This window comes from Guillardia theta (genome assembly GCF_000315625.1).
Source record: "Guillardia theta CCMP2712 unplaced genomic scaffold GUITHscaffold_28, whole genome shotgun sequence".
Taxonomy (NCBI): Eukaryota; class Cryptophyceae; order Pyrenomonadales; family Geminigeraceae; genus Guillardia; species Guillardia theta.
Genome location: NW_005434646.1, coordinates 183,192 through 206,090, shown reverse-complemented (window position 1 = coordinate 206,090; position 22,899 = coordinate 183,192). Strand labels below are relative to the sequence as shown.

Genomic DNA, 22,899 nt, shown 5'->3' with positions numbered 1-22,899 from the left:
TTGAGGGAGAGGGAGAGGAAGAGGGAGGGGGAGGGGGAGAGCAGCACTGGTCAAACGCATCCTTCACGAGGTTGCATCGATCGGAGATACATGAGAGGGAAGGAAAGCAGCAAGTGAAGGAAGCCGAGGACGAGGACGAGGACGAGGACGAGGACGAGGACGAGGACGAGGACGAGGACGAGGACGAGGACGAGGACGAGGACGAGGACGAGGAGCAGGGGGAGGACTAAGATGACGAGTAGGAGAGGGAGGAGAAAGGAGGAAAGCAAGAGGTGGAGGGAGGTAACATTCACCTTGATCAGTGTAGGTGAAGCAGCTCTGATCGCGTTGCAGCCACCCGTACGATCCCTTGGCGTCCGACTCCTGCTCATCCCATCACCAGCGGCGCTCAAGGCAGGGGTCGATACCTCCTCCCGAACGCTCTTGTCGCATTCAACGATTCTTGGATGATAGGGCAGGTCAAGCTCGAGCGTCCAGCCCTAAGGGAGGTCAGACGAATCCGACAGAAGGGGAGGGGAGCGAAGGCCGTGAAGATGCTGTGGTGGGAATGGGACAGGAGATGGAGAATGAGGAGGAGATGGAGATGGAGAAGATGGAGGAGATGGAGATGGAGATGGAGATGGAGATGGAGATGAAGATGGAGGGGCAGGAGAAGGAGGAGAAGGAGGAGAAGGGGAAGGGGAAGGGGAAGGAGAAGGAGTTGGAGAAAGAAAGAGGGGGAAGGGTTCATAGAGCAGGGAAGGTGGCAGAAAGGGGGAGGACGAGGAAAACGACAACGGCAGGGGAGGGGAGGAGGTGAGCGGGACAGGGTCACGGACAGGAGGAGAAGGAGCTGAAGGGGAAGGAGGAGGAGGAGGAGGAGCTAGAGGAGGAGGAGCTAGAGGAGGAGGAGCTAGAGGAGGAGGAGCTAGAGGAGGAGGAGCTAGAGGAGGAGCTGGGGGGAAAGATGCTAAATCACCTCTTCTATCATGATGGCCTTGACATTCTCGTGAATGTCGAGGCTGCAACGGCACTGAGCAGAGGCGAGAAGGCAGCAGCGACGGGAATGGGAGGGGGAGGGGGAGACAGAGGAGGAGGAGAGGAGTGGAGACGAAGAGATGGCAACCTGTGAGTTCCTACATGCAACGCTTATCTACTTGCGTATCATCGATAGAGACTGCGAGCGGGTCTCGAAAAGATCTCCATATCCGCATCCTGCTATCCGCACAACATCATACAACTCTTCCTCCTTAATCTCCTACTTCATCTCCTCATTACTCCTCCTCTCCCTCCACCACCCGTCGAGCCACTTTCTTCTCCCTGCTGAAATATCGAATCTCCTGCTCCTGCCCCTGCTCCTGCTCCTGCTCCTGCTCCTGCTCCTGCCCCTGCTCCTGCTCCTGCTCCTGCTCCTGCTCCTGCCCATGCTCCTGATCCTGCTCCTGCCCCTGCTCCTGCCCCTGCTCCTGCTCCTGCTCCTGCTCACACCTGAATGTCGAAGTCGAGGTAGTCGACATGATCGACGAGGTCGAGGATGGCGACGAGCGATTTCATCTCAGGGTCGCCTGAGGAGTATTGCGAGTCTGAAACTTTTCCTGCCCATCTTGCGTCAGACATGTCAGATGAAGAAAGTTAAGAAAGTTATTGCGAAGTCACAAGAAACACATGTGTCTGTGAGGTGACAAGTCGTGTTGTTGATTTCACGACAGTGGCACGACTTCGGGAGCTGCAGCACAAACTACAGCTGGAAAGGATAGAACAATACGGAGCAGGAATCAAAACAACAGCCAGCTCAATCACAAACACATTTATGATATTCCTCATCACTTCAAGTCAGTTCAAGATTTGCATGATCAGGTATCATCAACATATATCATCAGCTCATCTCAGTTGACGTAAGTTCATATCATTTCATATCAGTTAACATAAGTTCATATCATTTCATATCAGTTGACATAAGTTCATATCAGTTCATATCAGTTGACATAAGTTCATATCAATTCATATCAGTTCGCTTCAGTCCTCATGTTTTTCTGCACCTTCCCCTGCTCTGTCTGTCGATGTCACGTAAGCGTGTAGGAGGGTGTAGTTCCACACGTTGTTGGCTTGCACGTGCTAAAACCCGTCAGTAGCGGAAGCCACAAAGAGCAGGAGAGGGCGAGGACACGATCAGAGCCGAAGGAAGAGGACAAGGAGGAGAACGGAAATACGGAAAGGAGACTGACAACGGTCCAGAGGACAAGGAAGAGGAGGAGGAGGAGGAGGAGGAGGAGGAGGAGGAGGAGGATGCCGCAAGCTCTAGGGCACCTGCTCGAGCTGTCGGAAGCGATGGAGGGAGGACTCAACCGCAATCATCTGCTGCGACCCCTCGGGGTACAGCCTCCTCGCTGCTGCGCATGCTCGCACAGCCCAAGTGCCGTAGCTCGAGCCCTGCAAGCTGAAGTGAGAGACAGAAGTACAAAGATGAGGAGGCTGAGAAGGAGCATGAGCACAAGCACGAGCACAATCAGCAGCAGCAGCAGCAGCAGCAGCAGCAGCACAGGAGTGGAGTTGGAGCAGCAGCAGCAGCAGCAGCAGCAGCAGCAGCAGCAGCAGCAGCAGCAGCAGCAGCAGCAGCAGCAGCAGCAGCAGCAGCAGCAGCAGCAGCAGCAGCAGCAGCAGCAGCAGCAGCAGCAGCAGCAGCAGCAGCAGCAGCAGCAGCAGCAGCAGCAGCAGCAGCAGCAGCAGCAGCAGCAGCAGCAGCAGCAGCAGCAGCAGCAGCAGCAGCAGCAGCAGCAGCAGCAGCAGCAGCAGCAGCAGCAGCAGCAGTAGTGGAGTTGGAGCAGCAAGGAAAAAGAAGGAGAAATAAGAACAACGTTAAAAGCGGCAAGGCAAGCCAGGAACAGATTGGACCAGCTCAACGACGACATAGTGCTGCCCCTTGCTACGGTAGACGCTCTTCAACATATCGACGTACTCCGGGTATTCGTCGTCCACAGGAGGAAGAAAACCCTGGTCGGAAAGTGTCACTTTTTACTCCTAATCTTCCTCCTCCTCCTCCTCCTCCTCCTCCTCCTACTACTACTACTACTACTACTACATCTCTACCTCCTCCCCTGCCTACTTCCTTAGGTTTCAGGAGGTGGAAAAGCGTTGGTGGGAGAAGATGTGGAGGACCAGAATGAGGACAAGGACAGGGACAAGGACGAGCACGTGCTGAGCACGAGCACGAGCACGAGAACTCACTGGGTACACAAGCTTGGCCTGCTCGTTAGCATCGGGCTTCATTCCCTCATGGTACTGCATGAGAGCAGTTACGGAGATCTCTGAAGGACTCGCATACCTCGCACTCCATCCTCCTGGACGGAACAAACATGTAGTACCCTCCTCCTGGTATGCAGTCCCATGCTGTTCGCGTCCTGACCCCCAGCCAGTCGAGAAGGTAGCCCTCCTCCCATCTCCCGACCCATCGACCTGAAGAGAACGAGGAGCAGGAGCAGGAGCAGGTAAGGTATCGTCTAGCAATCGGAGGGCAAACGAACCGAAACGATAAAGGATGTCGTGATGCATGTAGCGCTGGTCCGGGAGGAGAGGGTTCTCGAGGGCAGGGAGAAACTTCACTTCTGCTGTCTCCGACCAACAAACCTCTCGTCCACAATCGCAAGCCGTGAACCTTGCTTCGTCCCATGAGAGAACGGCCGCGACCTCCTGTTGACTGGGATGTCAACCAAGGATGTGGGATGGTGAGGACAGGTACCGAGCTCGCGTTCAGAAGCTCAACACGCAGCGTGTGAGCTCCAGTTGTGATCCCTCCGAGCTCAACGCCCGTGAGATTTGTGAGCGTCTGCATCAACGTCCCGTCCATGTATACGTTGACCAGCGAAACTCGTGGTGAGGCGTAACGGATGTTGATGGGGCCCTCTCCCAGGGAGACGGTGGAGTGTTTGATGGGACGTAAGATTTGAATGCATGGCGAGTGAGTTGGGGACATGAATTCATCGCTGTGCGTCCTTCCCGCCATGAGGATCAGCAACAAGCAGCGACATGGAGGGAAGCGTTTCATCGCTTCCAGTGTCCGCATGAGGTGTCCAAGGAGGATGGAACGATCCGGAATTTGGACAAGCTCCTCCCTCTCGGTCTTTCACTTCCTACTGTTCATCGTCTTCCTCCTCTTCCTGCTCCTCTTCCTGCTCCTCCTCCTCCTCCTCCTCCTCCTACTTGTGCATTGTGTCCTCCCCGACACTTTGATAATGACTACCCCCACCATGCCTCCTACTACCCCCTTTTTCTGAGGTATTGTACCCCCTACCTATCCTGATCCTCCTTTTGTCCCACCACTACCCCTATTCCATCAATCCCCAGCTGTAACCACCACCCTCCTATCTACCCCTTACTACCCACCCTATATAGCTGCTTCACCCCCACCCCACGTGGCGTCCCGCGGCACTGGCGATGGTGGAAGAAGGCATGAGAGCGGCAGGAGGAGCGGCAGGAGGAGGAGGAGGAGGAGGAGGAGGACTGTCATCGGGGTCAGCAGCAGGGAGAGCGGCAGCTGTAGCAGGAGCAGCAGGAGGGCGGGTAGCCGGCTTCCCTGTTAGCTGCTTTCTGGACGCAGAGTTCGATGCCCAGGAGTTCGTTGGGAAGGCGAGGAGGTCGGTAGGGCTAGAGGAACTGCTGAGCGAGCTCCAGAGCCACTTGCTGCGGCTCAGGGAGGGTCTGGTGGATGCGATCAACGAGGACTATGCCGCGTTCGTCGGCATGGCTTCGAGCTTGAAGGGGCTTGACGGCCTGCTGTCGCGGGTGAGGGCGCCAGTCGAGTCGCTGAGAACAGAGATGATGGAGCTGCGAGAGTCTACAGCAGGTGTGCTCTTGCAGCTGGAGGGGAAGCTAGAGGAGAGGAGCTCCATCCTGTCAGCCCAGCATCGACTGGAGTTGTTGTTAGACATTGAGATGGGGCTGTCTCGGATGGAGGCGCTGCTGATGAGAGACATTGCTGAGGCCTCAGAGTACAACGAGCAGGAGGAGAGAGACGATGGTGACGCCCGAGAGCTGTCCATCAGCGAGCTCATGCGGGGAGCGAACGTGCTCGAGCGAGTTTCGAACGAGACGGCCAGGTTACGAGGGCAGGTGCTCCGGTTAGAAGAGAGCATGGACAAGAAGGTAGGACACGAGAGTGATGATATGCGCTCTGAAGACTCTGTGTAGGACTTGTTGAAGCGACTGGACCAGCTGCAGGATCAACTACTGAAGCGTCTCAACTCAATCTTCGGGGCTGCTATCTCCTATGACACGATCTCCGAGACATATGGCCGGGAGGGGAAGAAGGGAGGACAGGGGTCCTCTCCCTTTGAAGGAAGAGAGGGAGTGATCGAGACCTGCATGAGATCGTATGTGATCGCTGAGAAGGTTGACGCCTGTCAGAGCGTCATCCGCTCTGACTGCATGAGACCCTTCATCTCGGCTACCGTGACGGTACAGAAGCTTGAGGTGGAGTGTGTTTGACGAGAAAGAAGATGCATTGAACGAGATGTCTGAAGCAGATGGGGAGGAGTGGGTCATGCGATGGTCTCGAGGGCATGTACAGGTGAGTGAGGTGAGTTATCTCCCACAACCGCATGACGGCTTTGATCTGCAGTGAGCTGCTAAGATTCGTTGATGAATGGTAAGTCTCCCTTGGTTAGAGGAGAAGTTTCTGACGAGAAATCAAGGTGTCTGCCACTCTCCAAGCACGCAGCATCCGCTCTTGGGCTTCGAACGAACGAGGATGGGAAGCTGGTGACTGACGAGACTAGCTTGGAGGGGGAAGAGGATATGGTTGGCGAGGGCAGTGAGATCGTCGGGTGGTCGGGCGCCGCTATAGCCTCCAGAAGCTTCATCCTCGGCAACTGCTTCTTTGCTGAGCTCTCTTCCCTCCTTCTCAGTGTGGGAGGGCGACGATTGACACAGGTAGAGTGAGGATTCTTGTGTTTCAACAGAGCGTTTGACCATCAATGTAGTACCTGGACGATGTTTTTGGGAGGAAGTACCACAGCACCATGAAGTTTCTCGAAGATCTGGAGATGAGATGCCTCAATAGGGAGGAGGCAGAAGCTCTCCGCAACCACGTCTCCCTCCAAGACTTCCTGCAGAAGTGGGAGCTCCCCCTGCGAGCCTTCGTACAGTTGCGCCAGCAGGAGGTTTCACAGAACCTCTCTGCCCTTCTCTTGACTCCCTCGCAACTTTCTGAGGTCTCAAGTTTGATCTCATGATGAGTGTTTGATCAGCTGCGAGCAGGCGATCCGAGAGAGGGAGCGACAAGCACAGGCGGCGGCAGCGGCAGAGGATACGGCCACGAAAGACAACAAGGAGGGCAAGGAGAGCAAAGAAGACGCTGCTCAAGCTCAAGATGTTCAAGAGTTCTCAGCTGAAAGGCCGCCCTTGCCCACTTACAACGAGGGCGACAGCTCATGCTCGAACCGTTTCCATCTCAAGGTTCTCGGTCCTGATTCTGCTTCCTTCTCCTCACTCGAACGTCTTAGGGCACGTCAAGTGTGTGGGAATCATTGACGATCATATGGAAAGATCCCATCCCCTCTATCTCTCACAGGTTCATCTTCCCTCTCTGATTCTTATCCCCTCCTACTCCCTGTCCTCGTCTGCCTTCCTCTCCGGACTTCCTCCTTCCTTTTTGCAGGACTCTTCTCCTCCCCCGTTTCCTGTTTTTCCTCCCCCCTACTCCTCCTCTTTCACCTTCTCTCGACACCCTGACACGTCTCCAACAGACTCCTTCAACTCTCTCTCATGATTATCTGGAAATTTTCGGGCTGGGCGGACGAATGGGCAGCTCACATGCCAGCTCGGATCTCAACAACTGAGGGTGAGTGGTCCCATGGATCGTCTCCTTCTCAACTCTGTCGGACGCAGAGCGGAGCGGCTCTTTCCCCTCTGGATCGAACAAGAGAGACAAAGACCTCAAGTTTGCAGCTGCGCTGTGAGAAATGCTGCCTTGCACCTGACATTCATTGAGCTTCTGACGTGGCAAGAACAGGTGCAGCGATTGTGAGCTTCTGCAGCTGGAGATGAGGCGACAAGTGATAGGATGGGCAAGGGAGGCCGTCCTGGCTACCAGGAACGAAGTCCCCGAGCTCAGCGAGATGTTGACCAAGACCCTTGAACCTTGCGAAGGTGAGGAACTGAGATTTACTCCCTCCCTCATCTCACGCGCCTGCCATCTCCCGCAGACAAGATTTCTCAGCTCATGGAGAACCTCTTGGTATGCCTCTCTTGACCCCCTACAACCTCCTGCTGATGTCCGGCAGGGCACGATCACACAAAATCTCACGACCAAGTGCTGCGAGGGACTCGTGGGAGGATCAGTCCGTGCCCTCACCTCGCAGTACAGGATGACGAACAAGCCTGCTCCAAAGACTGCAAGGTGACGTGTTCTATCACCGTCAACACAGCCAACACCAACTCGATCCTAATCCTTGCCATCGTTGACTCTATCACAATCACCATCTTCTCCTTCAACTTACATCCTCGCAGTCTCTATGTCAAGGGTATCACACACCCCCTCAAAATGGCAATGTCGACAGCCGGCGATCGCTCGAGCCATGGCTTCCTCCTGTTCCTGTCCGAGGCCCATCGCGTCAAGGTGACTACTTGAACTCTCTGAGCGTGCGCTTCTCACTCGATCAAGGCTGTCAACGACATCATCACTGCTGTGTCAGCCAAGTATCAAGAGCTTGTTCTAGAGCTGTTCGCCAACGTGAAGAAGCTCGGACAGGCTAGTTTCCGTGCTCATCGCCTGCTGCTCCTGACTTCTCCCGCAGACACTGAGGAAGCTTCAGAAGGGATCGGCTGATGGACTGAGCGGGGGAGGGATGAGCGACGATGACAAGATTTACCTCCAAGTGAGTTGCACTGAGTTTTCTCCTCCTCCCTACCTCCCTCCCCTCCCTCCCTCCCTCCCTCCCTCCCTCCCTCAGTGCCTTCCTCTATGTCCGCCCCTCCCTCCCTCCCTCCCTCCCTCCCTCTCTCGTCCTCCTCCCCTGTCGCTCTCATACCCGCGAGTGGTCTCTGCGAACTGCACAACAGACAACCCAAGACGGTAAATCATGATGGTGGGGTACTCAATTTTTGTTATATACCGGTACTAAGTCCATCCAAATTGGTGGTGGGGTGGTGAAATATTAACAAAAGGAGGGTGGTAGGGTGGACGAGGGTTCACTGTGGAAACTGACGGTTGGCAGTTAGCATTGGGTCCACCCCCACCCCCTACACCCTCAGAATTAAACTTATGGCTGATCCTGACCCCTTCCAAATCGGTGTCTATTGGAAATATACCCCAATATAAAACATCAATTAAGAGGTCTTGGATAGGTAGGGTCTATTACCCAACCCCCCAAAATTATCCACCCTACCTCTATAGCAAGACTTGTCTCCCTCCTTCCTCCTCTCTACCCTCCCCTCCTGACTTGCAGGCACACGCACTTGACCCCCCCCCTCCCTCCCTCCTCCCTTCCTCCCTCTCTCCCTCCCTCCCTCCCCTCTCTCTCCTCTCTCTCCTCTTCCCTCTGCTCGAGGGTTCGCCTCGTTCCTCTCCCTCTCTTCCTCTATCTTCACCCTGTGGTCTTGACTACTCGAGCTTCCTTCCCTCTTCCTAACTGCCGTAAGAGTTCTCAGTCCTGATTTTTCCACTCGCTACAAATATGACAACTTTCAACAACAAGAACACCGCTACAGAAGCGATGGTCAACGACTATATGATGGTGCATATCAAGGGAGAAGAAGTCTTCAAGCTTCATCCGCAGACGGGGTCTCCTTTCGACCGCACCCTCCCTCTTCGAGAAACCGATTGGCGGTACAACCGTGCCGGTGGGCATGGCCCGCCAAAACCCATCGCTCGTCCAGCCCCAGCCCTTGACGACGAGCCGAGGTACAAGAACGCAACAGGAGAGTACTTCTATCCTCGAGGCAAGCAGGGTCCAACCATCTTCCAACGAGCGCGGCAGCCCTGCCACCCGGACGCTCCTGGTGGCGCTTTCAACTCCTTGGCAAAGCCCCTAGCGACGGCGAAGCCCGTGGAAAAACCCAGGGCAGGGGCGCTGACGATGCGCTCGAACCCTCCCAACACAGAGTTCCGTCGCTTCTATGAGAGGGGCGACCTGCCGATCGCCGTGGAGCACAGCGGGGCTGGGAATCGAATCCAGTGGAAAGTGGACATTGAGAAGTTGGATTACCATCACTACCTTCCGATCTTCGTTGACGGTGAGTGTTCTAGTGTCAGGAGTTTTGCTTCCTCCTCACTGAAACTGATCCCTGCTGTCGCCCATCGTGCAGGCCTTCGGGAGAAAGAGGAGCCCTACCGCTTCCTTGCAATCCAGGGGACCTTCGATATGTTGGAACACGGGGGAGGAAAGATCCTGCCTGTCATCCCCCAGCTCATCATTCCCTTCAAGACGGTCAAGATAGATCCTCCTTCCTGCAGCTGTCTGACATGTGCTCTAGGCGCTCAACACAAGGGACCCCGCAGTGATCGTCGTCGTCCTCAAGGTCCTCCAGCAGCTCGTGATCTCGGGCGACATGATAGGAGAGGCCCTGGTCCCCTACTACCGGCAGCTCCTGCCGATCTTCAACCTGTTCAAAAACAACAATGTTAACGTGGGTGATAAGATTGTCTACAATCAGAGAAAGCGCGTGAACCTGGGCGACCTGATTCAGGTTGGTTGCGTTGCGTGCTGCTTGTGTTTCCTGAAATTGACGTCGCCGTGCAGGAGACGTTGGAGCTGTTTGAAGCGAACGGAGGGGAAGACGCGTTTATCAACATCAAGTACATGGTGCCCACCTACGAGAGTTGTGTGCTAAACTGAGTCAACGTGCGAGTTATATTAAACTGCTGCTCAGTACACCTCGAAAAGGAGGGAAGGGGTGGACGAAGACCGAGAGGATGGGAAGGAGGAGGAGGATGAAGACCCGAGAGGATGGGAAGGAGGACCAGGAGAGAACTGAAGGAGGACCAGGAGGCCCCGGTAGGCCGGGAGGAAACTGTGCGTTGCAACGGCCCAGCCTTAGTCGTCGGGGAGATTTCTGTGAATTATTGAGGCGGGCTGGGTTTTCCCCCGCAATGCCGCATCCGCCCGCTGCCATGCTGATGCTGATGCTGATGCTCTTCGGCCTACTCGCTGCCCCCGTGTCCCTGTCTTCCTCTCCTCTCCTCTCCTCTTCTTTTTCCTCTTCCCTCCTCTCCCCCTCCTCTCCTCCCTCCTCTCCTCCATCATCGTCTTCCTCCTTGTACCATCCCCACACCCTCCTGCCCGTTTCTCGTTCTCCTCTCCGCACCCATCCGCTCCTTGCTCTGCGAGGAGGGGGCATATCCCTACAGACCTGGACCAGTCTGGATGCTGTGGACAAGTTCTGTGCCAACAAGGAGCTCAACGACGTGCTCCTGGCTCAGTCAGAGTCGAACACTCCGGATACGATCCCCCTCACCATCGAATCCGGCGCAGATGTCAACTGCAGGTGCTGCATGCTCGCCCTCCATCTCTCCTCACGCCTTGCAGGGGGTTGGAATGTGGACGCCCTTGCACTTCGCAACGCGCTATGGGCGATCAGAGGCCGTCAGCATGTATCCTCCTCCTCCTCCTCCTCCTCCTCCTTTTCCTCCACGTCCGCCTCCCTCCGCCTCCCTCCTCCTCCTCCTCCCCCCCCCCCCCCTTTTTTCCTTCACTCGTGAGCTCTCACTTGTTCCTTCCAGTCTTGCACAGCACAAGGCGAACCTGGAGTTGAGGTCGAAGACGCACTTCACTCCCCTTCACCATGCCGCCATGCGCGGACACACAGAAACAGTCAGGGTCTTAGCAGAGCACGGGGCTGATCTCTTCGCGCGGACGGCTGAGGGGTTCACTCCGATGGACTGGGCAGAGAGGAACGGGCACATTGACACCATGCTCCTACTCCATGATCTCATGGCAAATCAGTGAGTAGTCGAGTTCAACATTCCTCCTCCTCCTCCACATCATCATCATCATCATCATCATCATCATCATCATCATCATCATCATCATCATCATCATCATCATCATCATCATCATCATCATCATCATCATCATCATCATCATCATCGTGCTACATTTACATCTACTTCTTCTCCTGCTCGTTCTCCCCCACCTTCAATATCTCCTCCTCTCCTCCTCCCCCTCATTGCAACAACCTTCATCATGTAATTGTTCTGTCTCTTGTCCTGACTGTCTACAAAAGCACGAATGTTCCATACACCTATGGAAAAGAGAGAAGGTTTGCAGCAAACGGAACTCTGCTAGAGGAGAAACCGATCCGAGACCCTATCACGTGCTTTCTTTTTCTTGTCTTGTCTTGTCTTGTCTTGTCTTGTCTTGTCTTGTGCTGTCTTCTCTTCTCTTCTCTTCTCTTCTCTTCTCTTCTCTTCTCTTCTCTTCTCTTCTCTTCTCTTCTCTTCTCTTCTTTTCTCTTGCTACCTCATGGTCTTTGGACTCGATCCATTCTGCTATGCATTTTACTCATTTGTATTTGTTGTTTCTCCATCTCATTGCAATTATCGTTGCAGAGAATACAAGCTGCTGCGTAGGCTCAATCAAGATCCATGGCGGATGTAAGTGGAGGGAGGGAGGTGGAAAAAACAGAAATAGAGCAAATCGATCTGAGGGATAGGAGAGAAGTAACAAAATTAAGATGGAAGTAAGTCAAAGAAAGGAAACATGGCCGAGGAGGGAGGAAGAGCTGGAGCTGGAGCTGGAGCTGGAGCTGGAGCTGGAGCTGGAGCTGGGAGAGCATGCTACTTTATCAGTTTGTGATTGTTTTGGCAGGTTCAGCCGATTCGAATGGGAGGGAAGAGTGATGCCTCCCATCGATCCACCGCCATGAGGTGAAGAAAGCAAGATGCTCGATAATTATGAGCGAGGGAGAAGGAGCGGAATGAAAGGAAGGGAGCAGGATTGAGGAGAAGTGGCGACAGGAAGGAAGAGGAAAGGGTGAGAGACGAGACTGAGGAGAGAAAGTAGAGAGGGAGGACGGCAGGGGAGGAGATGCGAGAAGAGGGGAGGAGGAATGGAGGGAAGGATAGGAAGAGGAGAGCAGAGGAGGGGAAGCGGTGGGGAGGAGGGAGGAAGGAGTTGAAGGGGAGTTGAGGAAAGGGCTGCCAAAGTGATGGCACGGTGAGAAAGAGGGAAGAGAAGGGGAGGAAAAAGGGAAGAGGAGGAGGAGAGGAGAGGAGAGGAGAGGAGAGGAGGGGAGAGGAGAGGAGAGGAGAGGAGAGGAGAGGAGAGGAGAGGAGAGGAGAGGAGAGGAGAGGAGAGGCAAGATCGTGGGTGCCATACGAATATCCTGCAGATTGATCTTTTATTCTCATCTCATGCATTGATTCCTCAGATCGCATTGTCGAGACGGGTGTACAGATTCCTTCATCACTTCCCTGCGAGGACGTTCAGACTCGTTGTGTACAGTACATGTCATTCCATCCCCAACCTCAGCAAGCACGTTGCGAAGCTTCCGGGAGGGAGCGAGAAAGTCAACATGAGCGCTGTCTTTGCCTTCTTCTTCTCCCTCCTCCCCGAGACCCTCGCTCTAGACGTGAAACTCCCTCCTGCCTCGTCGTCCTCAACCTGCCCGCACTCTCACCCACCCGAACTCCAACACGTCGCTCTCACGTCAAGATCGCTCTCAGTGCGGTAGAAGAGTATCCTTGAGGAGACGCCCACGGGCCTTACAATCAAGTGACGGAACCTGAACACGTCCCTTCACCTTCCCGAGCAGACCGTCGGCCAACCTCACAGGCAGGGCAGCCTCGACTTGAGCCAGGGATGCCCCCGAGTTGCGAAGATCGCCGGCTCGATCCCTTCCTGCTGCAGTATCTGCTTCTGAACGGAGACGTCACGGCTTGCTGTGGGTGCGGCTCCTCCCTCCGGCTCCACTTCTACTTCATCATCATCTCAGCCCTCCTTCAATGTCTTCCTGGCACTTTTCTCTTTCTATTTCATCCCCTCCCCTCGAGCCTTGCAACTTCTCTCCTCCTCCTGCTCCTCCTCTTTATCATCATCATCATCTCATCATCATCATCATCATCATCATCATCATCATCATCATCATCATCATCATCATCATCCCCCCTCCTTCCTCTTCACCTCACCATCTGCTCTCCTGCCTTGTTTTTAGGGAGAGGAAAGTCGTTGAGCCCGTAGCCAGGAAGCGGCAGCACCTACGAGCAAGGGAAAAGAGGACGAGGACGAGGACGAGGACGAGGACGAGGACGAGGACGAGGACGAGGACGAGGACGAGGACGAGGACGAGGACGAGGACGAGGGTGAAGGGAAGAAGAACGCCAACTAAGAGAAAGGTACGTTGGGGGGGGGGGGAGGGGGGGCTGGCGAAGTGGAAGCAGAAGCAACGTACAAGAAGGAGGAGCAGGAGGAGGACGAGGAGCACGAGGATACCACATCGCGAATGGAGAATTTCTTGCTCTTCGCATCCTCCCGCGAGACGATCTGGTAGCTGGTGATCCTCTCCTCCGGTCCTGCAGAGAAATCAGGAGGAAGAGGAGGAAGGCGGAGCAGGACGACCGAGGGCGGACCCATCGGTAGAGACGATGTCTCCTTCAACGACCCGTTTACACTTGAACGGGTCAAGTCAGCAGACAAGAACGTGCAAATAAACATGTTGATACTCCAAACTTCTCCACACGGCAGGAGATAAACTTGTTCCACAACGAGCTCCAGTATGCTGGCAAGGTCGTTGAGCTGGCTGGGGTAACTCTTCCGCACATCCTCACCCAGCATGTACATGCTCTTGTGCGGCATTGACCGCAGGGATGCCTCCATGCTCCTTCCCTCGCTCAGAGATCTGTGCAATGTCAGAAGCAAGTGGAGGAGGTGGAGGAGGAGAAGGTGAGGGCAGAAAACAGGAGGAGGAAGGGAGGAAGGGAAGAAGGGAGGAAGGGAGGAGGAGAAAGAGGGAGAACGAGAGGGAGGGAGAAGGACAGGCAGGCAGGCAGGCAGGCAGGCAGGCAGGCAGGAGACTTGACTTCATCAGAGAAAGTTCCCCGAAGCAATGTGTTGGAAGCTTTGTAGTTGCGATTCCTTGGGGAAACAGTCAGAAGTGAGAACTGAAAGTCAGTGCCAAAAATCACTAGAGATCTCTCGCAATCTGTTCGCGTCGAATGACCTTGTAGACATAATCTGGATAAAGAAGGTCAGGCAAGAGGACTAAAACATTAAAAATATTGTGAATATGGAAAGAAAAGAGGAAGATTAAATACAGCACAGCACAGCACAGCACAGCACAGCACAGCACAGCACAGCACAGCACAGCACAGCACAGCACAGCACAGCACAGCACAGCACAGCACAGCACAGCACAGCACAGCACAGCACAGCACAGCACAGCACAGCACAGCACAGCACAGCACAGCACAGCACAGCACAGCACATGAATGATTGACATCACGGACCTTCTTATATTCGTTTGAAAAGGTTTCTTTGGCCTTTCGCTCCTTCTCATCGCCAGCAAACTCTGTGCTCATCACAAGTTGGATGGCGTCAGACCAGCGCTCCTGCAGATCGATGAGAACTAGGCGAGGAGGACGAGGACGAGGACGAGGACGAGGCCGAGGACGAGGACGAGGACGAGGACGAAGACGAGGACGAGGACGAGGACAAGGACGAGGACGAGGACGAGGACGAGGACGAGGACAAGGACAAGGACAAGGACAAGGACGAGGACGAGGACGAGGACGAGGACAAGGACGAGGACAAGGACGAGGACAAGGACGAGGACGAGGACGAGGACGAGGACGAGGACGAGGACGAGGACGAGGAAGAGCTGATTGCCTGCAGCAGCGCCTTCCCCACCATGATCGTCGGCATTCCAGATCTCATAGCAAGGCCAAATCTCTGAGATGAACAGTGACTGCAGGAAAACACAATGAGGTAGGCCGACCTGGTGCCCGTAGTAGTTCAAGAACCCTCGTTTCCTCACGGTCTTGATCGCTTTCTCGACCCTCTTCTCCTTGTATGTATTGAGATCTCGAACAAGTATCTGTTGACAAAGATCTCAGGCAGGCAGGACAAAGTTTTCCCGTAGACACAAGGAGGGGTGGAAGAGGATAAAAACAGGTCAAGGGATTGATTCAAGACAAACGAGGCCCTTCCCGAAAGTGATTTCCTCCGCTCACTCCGGCTCGTAGAGGCGCCTCGACCCACCTTCAAGGACCGGACAAGTCAGGAGGGAGGTAAGAACTTCACATGAAATTCACTCAAAGTGTCCAAGTTTCATTCTTGGAAGCCAAGAAGAAATCTGTCGCAAGGTGAAATCGTGCCATGGCTCTTTCTTCATCCCTCACGTTTCTCAACCTCTCCAAGCAGGGATCCGATATACCTTCGGCATCCAGTACAAGCTGCCCACACATAACGATCAAAGGATTGCAGACGGATCGCAAACCATTACCTCTTGACAGGTTATTGCACTCTTGTCTTTGATCCCAGCGAAGCTAAAGAGATTCCGATTGATCCCCAACCACGTCGACAGCCTGTTTGTTTGTACAACCATCATCATAGTTAACTTGTATGCCATCAATCTGCCATACCTTCCTACTGCAGATATGGTGTCGTATCCTATTTTTGCTAGGATCATCCGTAGATATCGCTGGCCTTTCAATCTTTCACAGTCGTCAGACTTCCAAAACCTGTTCTCGCCACTTTCACCGTTCTGGTATTTTTCCATCATCTTTCAACGTGATGATTTTCTGATCATCGCCTCGAATCTCCAAAACCTTACATACTGTGTAAGAAGGTACAGCCAAGGTTTCAATACAGCAAATACTCTGAAATCAGACCACCGCGACTTGATTGTTCCTCCGACACCTTCGAACACATGAAATCTCCATCAGAAGAAGAAATGAAGAAGAAGAAGAAATGAAGACCTTTGCGTCTTTTCTTAACATATTCCGTGATTCCAATATCTTTATCGCTGAACCTTTCATTCAAATCCCACCTGTCATCGTCATCATATCAGCTCAATATCCAGCAATCGAGAACAAGGACAAGGACTAAGACTGGGAGGGTGAGGGTACCCGAGGACGAGATCTTTCTTTTCGTCCCATCTTCGCACCCATCAGAATCGCTCTGTGCACAGCAAGCGAAGAGCCTGGACTTGCCTCTGTGCCGCTGCCACGTCCAAAGACGTCAACGAGCTGAGGCATGCTGAAGTTTCCCTGCCCCGTCTGTCAGAGGGAGGAGGTCGTGCGAGCGCGTGGATATACCGCGATCCCTCCGAAGAAATCGAGAAATGCATGAAGATGGACATGCAGATCAGAGAGATCTTCACATTCGATGACCGCATTCAAGATGTTGATGAAGAGAATTCAGATGAAGCTGCAGAGAGGATCGAAGAACAAGAATCACTACGATAGGTCGAGAAAAGGGGGAGGAAGGAGGAGGGTGGAGGAGGTGGTGGAGATGAGAGGAGGAGAGGAGGAGAGGATGGGGGAGAAGAGAAGAGGTGGAGATGAGGAGAAGATGAGGAGAAGAAAAAGGGGAAGATGAGGAGAACAGGAGCAGCAGGATCAGCAGGAGCAGCAGGAGCAGCAGGAGAGCAGGAGCAGTGAAGGGACTCAACTCGATAAGTTTGAAACTTCTGGGAAACTTTGAAACTCCGAAACTTCCAACTATGGCCGCAAGTTTGTACCGGGTGTCACCGGGCTCATCCGAAGTCACTGAGTGAAGCGGCAAGATCTTTTTGGTTCCAAAGTTCGTGCCGGCATGATCAATGGAATCAGTAAGCCTCGGAGTGCGATCATGACTTGCAAGTTTACAATAATAAAGTTTCTATTAACATTCATACCTGGCCGGTCCGAAGTTCCCAACTGATTTACGAGTCAGAACTAGCCTCCAACTGATCGATCTTGACCTTGATAGGACCAAACATTGCTTGCACATCTGCTGGGGCCGAAGATCTGAATGGCCTTGGATTGTATGCCAACTGCTTGAAGGGAAGCAAATTTTCTTCGCGAACCCCAAGGAACTTCGCGTGATCAGCTGCATGTTCATACAAGCTCTTGGTGGTCACAAGGCGCAATTGAGGCCAAGTCGGCTCATTCTTTGCTCTCAACCAGCTGTTTATGTAGTTGGTCAAGCCAGTCGTGTCCTGCCGCAGAATTCGCATCTCTGCCCACAAGTCAGCGAGTCTGGTGCGCCGGTGGTAAGGCGGCTTCTGCGCATACTCCCGCCATTTGTTGATGTGATCAACGCTGAAACGGCGGTAGACACTCTCGATGGAGTGGAGCGGATCCCCCAGGATCACCAAAGCTTTGGATGCGCATGCAAACCTTCCGAACAGATAGATCCCATCGCTGTCATGCCGGAAATGATCTGCCGGTCTGTGCTTGAAACCATCCACGTCTTCTGGAGAATTCATCAAGACATGATTCTTTTGTAGCAACTCCATGAATGCGCTAGAGCCTACTCCTCCTTGCGAGTTGACCAAGACTTGACGACACCTGCTGAATCTACTGTTCGCTCTGTTCCTGAACACATCATTCTTGCTTACAAAACCTTGACTGGAAGTTGTCGTGATGTGAGGATTTTGCTTGGCCATCAGCGTTGTGACATTTTTCAGAGATATTTGGTTTTGTGACACCACCGAAACAGTTGCGTTTTGACGAATTGGTTGTATTGGCAGTACGATCTTTGACACCAAAATTGAAGTACTATTCCCAACCGGCGTCGTCTTGCTAACTGTCCTGTTCCGGTTCCAAGAAACAATTTTGGATGAATTTGGATATTCTGCAAATGCATTGATAAGGAAAGTTGCCGTCTGGCTCCGGAAATCAGAAATCAGTTTGCTAAAGTTATATCCAGCTCGTCCCACGCTTTGCCCTACAGCCGTGTTTTCGTCATAAAAATCATAAGAAGATTTTGTGAAAGATGACAGCAATTGATCACTGAAAAGAAAGATAATGATGGAAAGTGTAGTGATTGAACATGATCGCCTGAAACCAATGCGAGCAGTCAGACTTGCTGTCTCAAGAAGGGGTGAGATGCAGAATCCGAGCATGGGCGGCAACAAGCTCACGTGCCCGGGCAGCTATGGCAGCCAGGGAGGAGCGTATGGTTCCTGTCTCGTTCTCATGCTCATAGCAGCGCCTGCTAACCTCACCCTCTTTCCCTTCCCCTCGCATCCTCCCCCCTACATCTCTCCCCGGCCATCACCTCGCCGTCTCGGTCGCAGACGTCATGGTGCGGTCTGATGCATCTGTTGCCGGAGGCTCACTACTAGGCTTTGGGTTCTCCCACCCCCTGCTTCCCCCCTTCCGCCACCCCACCCACCCTCCGCTTACCGGCCTCTTCGCACAAGATCAGATAATCTCGTACCCCTGCCATCACCCTTGCCCCCCCGCCCCCCCCACCCGGTGACCCCCCCACCCTCCGAGGCTCACTGCAACCCCCAGCCTGGCACTACACCACTCAGCGCCGCCACACCCCCTTTAAATTCGATACCGCGGTGACCAACCCCCCCCTGTCAGAGTCAGCACCCTCTTACAAGGCCCGTCAGGGACTGACCCGGGTCACGGGGCCCAGCCTGACTGACTCTCCCCGGGCGGCCCCGGGGAGGTGAGCCTCGGGCCTCCCCGGGCCCGGTGTAACAGACCCGGCCTCACCTCCCCGGGCCCGGTGTAACAGACCCGGCCGGGCGTGGCACTCAGTCAATCCTGGGCGGGTGTGGTGAGGAGGCTGCAAAAAGGGTTAGAGAGTGAGGAAGCGCGGGAAGGAGACGAGGAGTAGGAGGAGAAGAAGGTAGCATCTTCTTGGTGGAAGTTGACCGGTATCTACCTACAGAACAGCTCAGGGGAGGGGCGAGGAGATCAGATAGAGGCGGAGTGCGAACGTGACGGTCTGAATATACAGGAGCGAAGCTGCGAGTATGAGCAGGAATGTTGATTACAGCAGATGGGACAACATTGAAGTCAGCAGCGACGATGATCGCTGCGACGATCGGCCATTCTTTCCCGTCGAGGGGGAACCTGCCGAGGTACAGATTGGAGATAGGGTCATGCTACAAAGCTTGCAAAGAAGTGTTTCTTACAATGGGCACATGGGGTATGTGGAGGATATTGTTGGGAAGGGGCTGCTCTGTGTGAGGACTGATGGAGGAAAGCGGATCAAAGTGAAGCTGGAGAACGTGGCGCTGGTGCAAACTCGAGAAGGTTTCATGTGATGTTGTGCATGCTCGCGGGGTAACCCTTGACCCAGAGTTGGAAGCTCAAGGAGCCGCCACCAATGCTCCCAATGGGATGCATGCCAATCATGAAGGCCCCGCAGTCCAAAGTGGTTTTCTCAACTCGAACAGGTCCGGTCTGAACATATCATCGCAACCTCCCCATTCTATGCCTGACTATCATGGTGATCAGGCCTTTCAGCGGATTCGAGTTTCCGACCTTCCCTGAATTTCCGGGGCAGAGTGGGCAAACGGTAAATGTTCGAGTGACAAGCAATGAAGAAATTCTTGAAGCAATCGAAGCTGTGAAGAGCGCTTTCAAATGGCCCAATTGGCATCGTGACTTCGGGAATTTCTTTGTTGTTGGGACGGCATGCCTTGCGGTCCATACTCTCATGAAACGAGGATGGCCTATATGTGCGGATAAGGACAGGATGAGAGAAATGATCGTTCATCTATCCAAGAAACTGGACCTCGATCTCATGTGCATGAAGCATCAGACAGACTTCACCTATGGATCCGCCAGCCAAGATGGCTTGTCATCGGACGAAATCTCTTCTTCAGGGTTGGCTGCGTTGAGTCGACTGGAGGATGAAACGACCGAGCTCAGACTTGAAATATGGTTGCTTGACGTCTTGAAGTTTGGGAACCCGCTGCAAGTTGCAATGAGAACGTTCCGCGTTCCTCCTCCCAACCGTCCGGATCCTTGGATTCGCCCTGAGCAGATGGCCCTTGGCTGGGTGATGGCGGCTGGTCAAACCTCCGTGTTGAACACGCCCTCACCGAACACTGATAGCACGCAGACGGGAAGGCCGAACAATCAGCGGGACGGCGGCAACGATCATGACCTGTCTGGAGACTCAGCTGGAGGGGCACAACGACAAGATGCTGCGGGGCCAGGTGGCAGTTCAGGTTCTCAGCCATCCCAGCCGACCAATTCGTCATCGCAGACTTCGAATCAAACCCCCCAGACTTCGAATCAACCTCCCCAGACTTCAAATCCAAGCCCCCAGACTTCAAATCCAAGCCCTCAGGCTTCAAATCAACGCCCTCAGGCTTCAAATCAACGCCCTCAGGCTTCAAATCAACGCCCTCAGGCTTCAAATCAATTTCCCCAGGCTTCCAATCAATCACCCTGGACTTCAAACACGCAGAATTCGATCCCTCCGCAACCCTTTGTCTTCACGGTACATTATTTTCATCTGATCTGCTTCTCGCACACGTTATTTCCATTATGAAGGGATGATTCACTGATCCACACTGACAATTTCCCTGGAAAATCAGGGAGCATCAAGTAATGAAGGGCAAAACCAAGCACAATTTCAAATGAGAACTGGATCGAATACTGGATTCACTCCTGTCAACTTCGGTGATTTATTCGATTATGCTCTACCATAGAATGATCGCATGCGTCAGGACATGGTCCGGGTGACCTGAATGCATCAGAACTCAATACCGTCTATTCTGTTTTGGCTTCATTGGTTATTTGCAGTCATTTTGTCGTCCTCCCGAATTTTGAAGTTTTCGTGTCTCAGGCCACAAACAGTCTCCTTCCATCAAACCCAACAGAAGCCATCCGACAGCTTGGACATGCCTTGAGCAATCAGATCTTCACCGCTGGTTTTCACCGATGTCACTTGCAGTCGCACTAACCGTCTGATTGACCAGCCAAACATGGGGATGTTTCAGTGCTTCAAAACATCTTCAATCTCCCCCCAAAAGTTCTCGCTGCTGCTCGTATCCATGCAGCCATCCACATGCCTACGACGTTGATACAGGTGTTTGACTCCTCAGTCAGGAGCAAAATATTCTTAACCATGAAGCAGCCGCTGCATCTGGCTTCGTTCCATGGTCATATGGGAGTTTGCAGATTTCTTTTGGGCATGTTGAATGTGAGATCGATACAATCTTCTTGTTGTTTCGATTTTGGTGCTCAGTTGAACTTGCGCTCGTTCTAATGTTCAAATTCCTCCTTTACAGACTGCATCGGTGAACGTCCCCGCTGCAGATCATGAGACTCCTCTTCACAAGGCATCCTATTCTTTACATTTCATTCTTACAGTGACCGTGGTGATCAGGCCGCGTACAATGCTCACGACTCCGTTGTTCGAGTTCTGCTAGCAGCAGGTCATCCTGGCACTGAAATTTGCTGGACTTGCTGAGATTCTCACTTCTGCCTTCCACAGGAGCGGATCCTAATTCTACAACCCCTTTGAACAATGGAATTACAAGGTGAGGTGCGGGGTCGACTTGCTATGATTGCTCAGCTCTCGATGCGCTAGATGCGTCCATGGATACCCGATGAACGAAAACGGAACTGGAGAAGTGAAGAAGGGGAGGCAAGAAAGCGCTGCTCTGTATTTTAAACGCTTCTTGACTTTCGCTTCAGGTATACACCTCTCTTCTACGCGGTGTTCAACAAACCAGCTTCGGCTTCGAGAACAGGTCTTCTCAGACCCTCGTTCTTCTTGACCAGACCATCTTACGCACAAACAGCTTGCGTCCGCGAGCTCCTAGAAGCACAAGCCGATCCCAATCGAGTATTCCGCTCGCGCGTTTTCGTTGCACATCCTGATCGACTTCCCTGCAGACAGACGCGCTGGGCATCTCACCTCTTTACCTCGCATGCAATCATGGATACAAGGACATCGTGAAAGTCCTTCACCATCACTCTAAGTGAGCTGCAGACTATCTTCTGCCTGCTGCTCACTTGCAATGCAGGACAAACATCAACTTGCAGATCGGAGAAGATGCCAAGGGAGAGTCTCCTTTAATCCGGGTATCACACTACCACCTTATACCAATTCCTGACCACCCAACCTACTTGCTCTGCTCTGGACTGCTCTTAGCTCCCTTCCTCTTTTACTACTTTGTGCTCATCCCATGCATCTCCTCCACTCCTTTGCCTCTTGTTTTCACCCCCGTGACGCGTTTCTTGCATGGCAGGCCTGCCTCATGGGCTTCGCAGACATAGTCAAGGAGCTGCTGGTCCAGCCTTGCTTCTCTCTCGTACGTGCTAAAGTGGAGCAGGGGGAGCGGCCGAGCGATGGTATCGACGACATGGATGGACCGGGAGCAGACGTCATGATCAGAACGAGGTACTTGGCTGTACTCCCCGAGTTGGAGCTGAGCGGCTAGTGACAGGGAGGGCTTGACGGCGCTGCATGCCGCGGCTACCAAAGGGAACGTGGAGATTGTGAAGGTCTGACCTTGTGGGCGAGAATCTTGCTGACCTCCTTGCAGATGCTCATTGAAGCCGGAGCTCGTCAGGTCCGATGCAGCCACGGCAACCTGCCGGAGGACGTGGCGAAGGTCAGGATGATCCTTGACCAGTGCTCGTGCTCCATCCACTCACTGGGGTTGCTGGCAGAAAAGTGGGCGCGACGACGTCGTTGCCATCCTGCAGTCGATGGCAGCGTACACCAACGAGGCAGGCGCTTGAAGGATTGATTGCATACAAGTACAAGCCCTTCCACCTCTGATCGAAGTTTCCTCCTCCCTGTTGTGAATTTCACCTTCGACCTCGCTGTCTTGCTGGATCAGTCGTAACCCGTCAACTTCTGCTTCCTGTTGCCACCTCACCATCCCATGCCCTCCCCTCCTCTCCTCCCACCCTCCTCCAATCCTCTCCTCCCATCCCCCTCCTCTCCTCTCCTCCCATCCCCTTCCAATCCTCTCCTCCCACCCCCCTCCCATCCTCTCCTCCTATCCTCTCCTCCC

General features: G+C 53.6%; 7 protein-coding genes across 8 annotated transcripts; 5 read left to right on the top strand and 2 right to left on the bottom strand.

The window, feature by feature from the left end:
* Positions 1-50: 50 nt before the first annotated feature.
* Positions 51-4,039, bottom strand: GUITHDRAFT_137859 (hypothetical protein; the record flags this gene model as incomplete). Its single annotated transcript, XM_005833786.1, has 11 exons — positions 51-226; positions 294-363; positions 408-479; positions 959-1,012; positions 1,468-1,574; positions 2,019-2,094; positions 2,287-2,409; positions 2,872-2,970; positions 3,205-3,258; positions 3,302-3,432; positions 3,604-4,039. 11 exons carry the CDS (start codon positions 4,037-4,039, stop codon positions 51-53), a joined length of 1,398 nt encoding a protein of 465 aa, XP_005833843.1.
* A 371-nt stretch (positions 4,040-4,410) lies between these two features.
* GUITHDRAFT_137858 lies at positions 4,411-8,058 on the top strand (the record flags this gene model as incomplete). Of its 2 annotated transcripts, none has more annotated exons than XM_005833784.1 (16): positions 4,411-5,118; positions 5,164-5,445; positions 5,499-5,542; positions 5,667-5,904; positions 5,955-6,134; positions 6,232-6,429; positions 6,477-6,544; positions 6,720-6,814; positions 6,862-6,928; positions 6,986-7,122; positions 7,179-7,210; positions 7,257-7,372; positions 7,483-7,591; positions 7,637-7,705; positions 7,770-7,850; positions 8,035-8,058. In XM_005833784.1, the coding sequence occupies 16 exons, from the start codon at positions 4,411-4,413 to the stop codon at positions 8,056-8,058; spliced, it is 2,448 nt and encodes an 815-aa protein (XP_005833841.1). The 2 variants fall into 2 exon arrangements, with proteins under 2 accessions (XP_005833841.1, XP_005833842.1); XM_005833785.1 differs by lacking the exon at positions 8,035-8,058 and adding an exon at positions 5,594-5,620 and having other exon boundaries at positions 5,955-6,185; positions 7,637-7,733; positions 7,770-7,801.
* Positions 8,059-9,029: 971 nt separating this feature from the next.
* On the top strand, positions 9,030-9,800 carry GUITHDRAFT_49760 (hypothetical protein; the record flags this gene model as incomplete). The annotated part of the gene is made up of 4 exons (XM_005833783.1): positions 9,030-9,207; positions 9,280-9,401; positions 9,448-9,660; positions 9,714-9,800. Coding segments are annotated over 4 exons (600 nt in total), but the record flags the coding sequence as incomplete, so codon positions are not given.
* A 909-nt stretch (positions 9,801-10,709) lies between these two features.
* GUITHDRAFT_42592 (hypothetical protein) lies at positions 10,710-10,895 on the top strand (the record flags this gene model as incomplete). Its single annotated transcript, XM_005833782.1, has 1 exon — positions 10,710-10,895. A coding segment is annotated over one exon (186 nt), but the record flags the coding sequence as incomplete, so codon positions are not given.
* Positions 10,896-12,773: 1,878 nt separating this feature from the next.
* GUITHDRAFT_107213 (hypothetical protein) lies at positions 12,774-13,299 on the top strand (the record flags this gene model as incomplete). Its single annotated transcript, XM_005833781.1, has 2 exons — positions 12,774-12,859; positions 13,152-13,299. 2 exons carry the CDS (start codon positions 12,774-12,776, stop codon positions 13,297-13,299), a joined length of 234 nt encoding a protein of 77 aa, XP_005833838.1.
* Positions 13,300-16,833: 3,534 nt separating this feature from the next.
* On the bottom strand, positions 16,834-17,559 carry GUITHDRAFT_107211 (hypothetical protein; the record flags this gene model as incomplete). Its single annotated transcript, XM_005833780.1, has 1 exon — positions 16,834-17,559. The coding sequence occupies one exon, from the start codon at positions 17,557-17,559 to the stop codon at positions 16,834-16,836; it is 726 nt and encodes a 241-aa protein (XP_005833837.1).
* A 1,326-nt stretch (positions 17,560-18,885) lies between these two features.
* Positions 18,886-22,621, top strand: GUITHDRAFT_137853 (hypothetical protein; the record flags this gene model as incomplete). Its single annotated transcript, XM_005833779.1, has 14 exons — positions 18,886-19,168; positions 19,224-19,311; positions 19,373-20,366; positions 20,958-21,071; positions 21,258-21,306; positions 21,366-21,411; positions 21,569-21,624; positions 21,676-21,719; positions 21,770-21,855; positions 21,901-21,958; positions 22,126-22,277; positions 22,324-22,381; positions 22,423-22,491; positions 22,550-22,621. 14 exons carry the CDS (start codon positions 18,886-18,888, stop codon positions 22,619-22,621), a joined length of 2,169 nt encoding a protein of 722 aa, XP_005833836.1.
* Between the last annotated feature and the right edge of the window lie 278 nt (positions 22,622-22,899).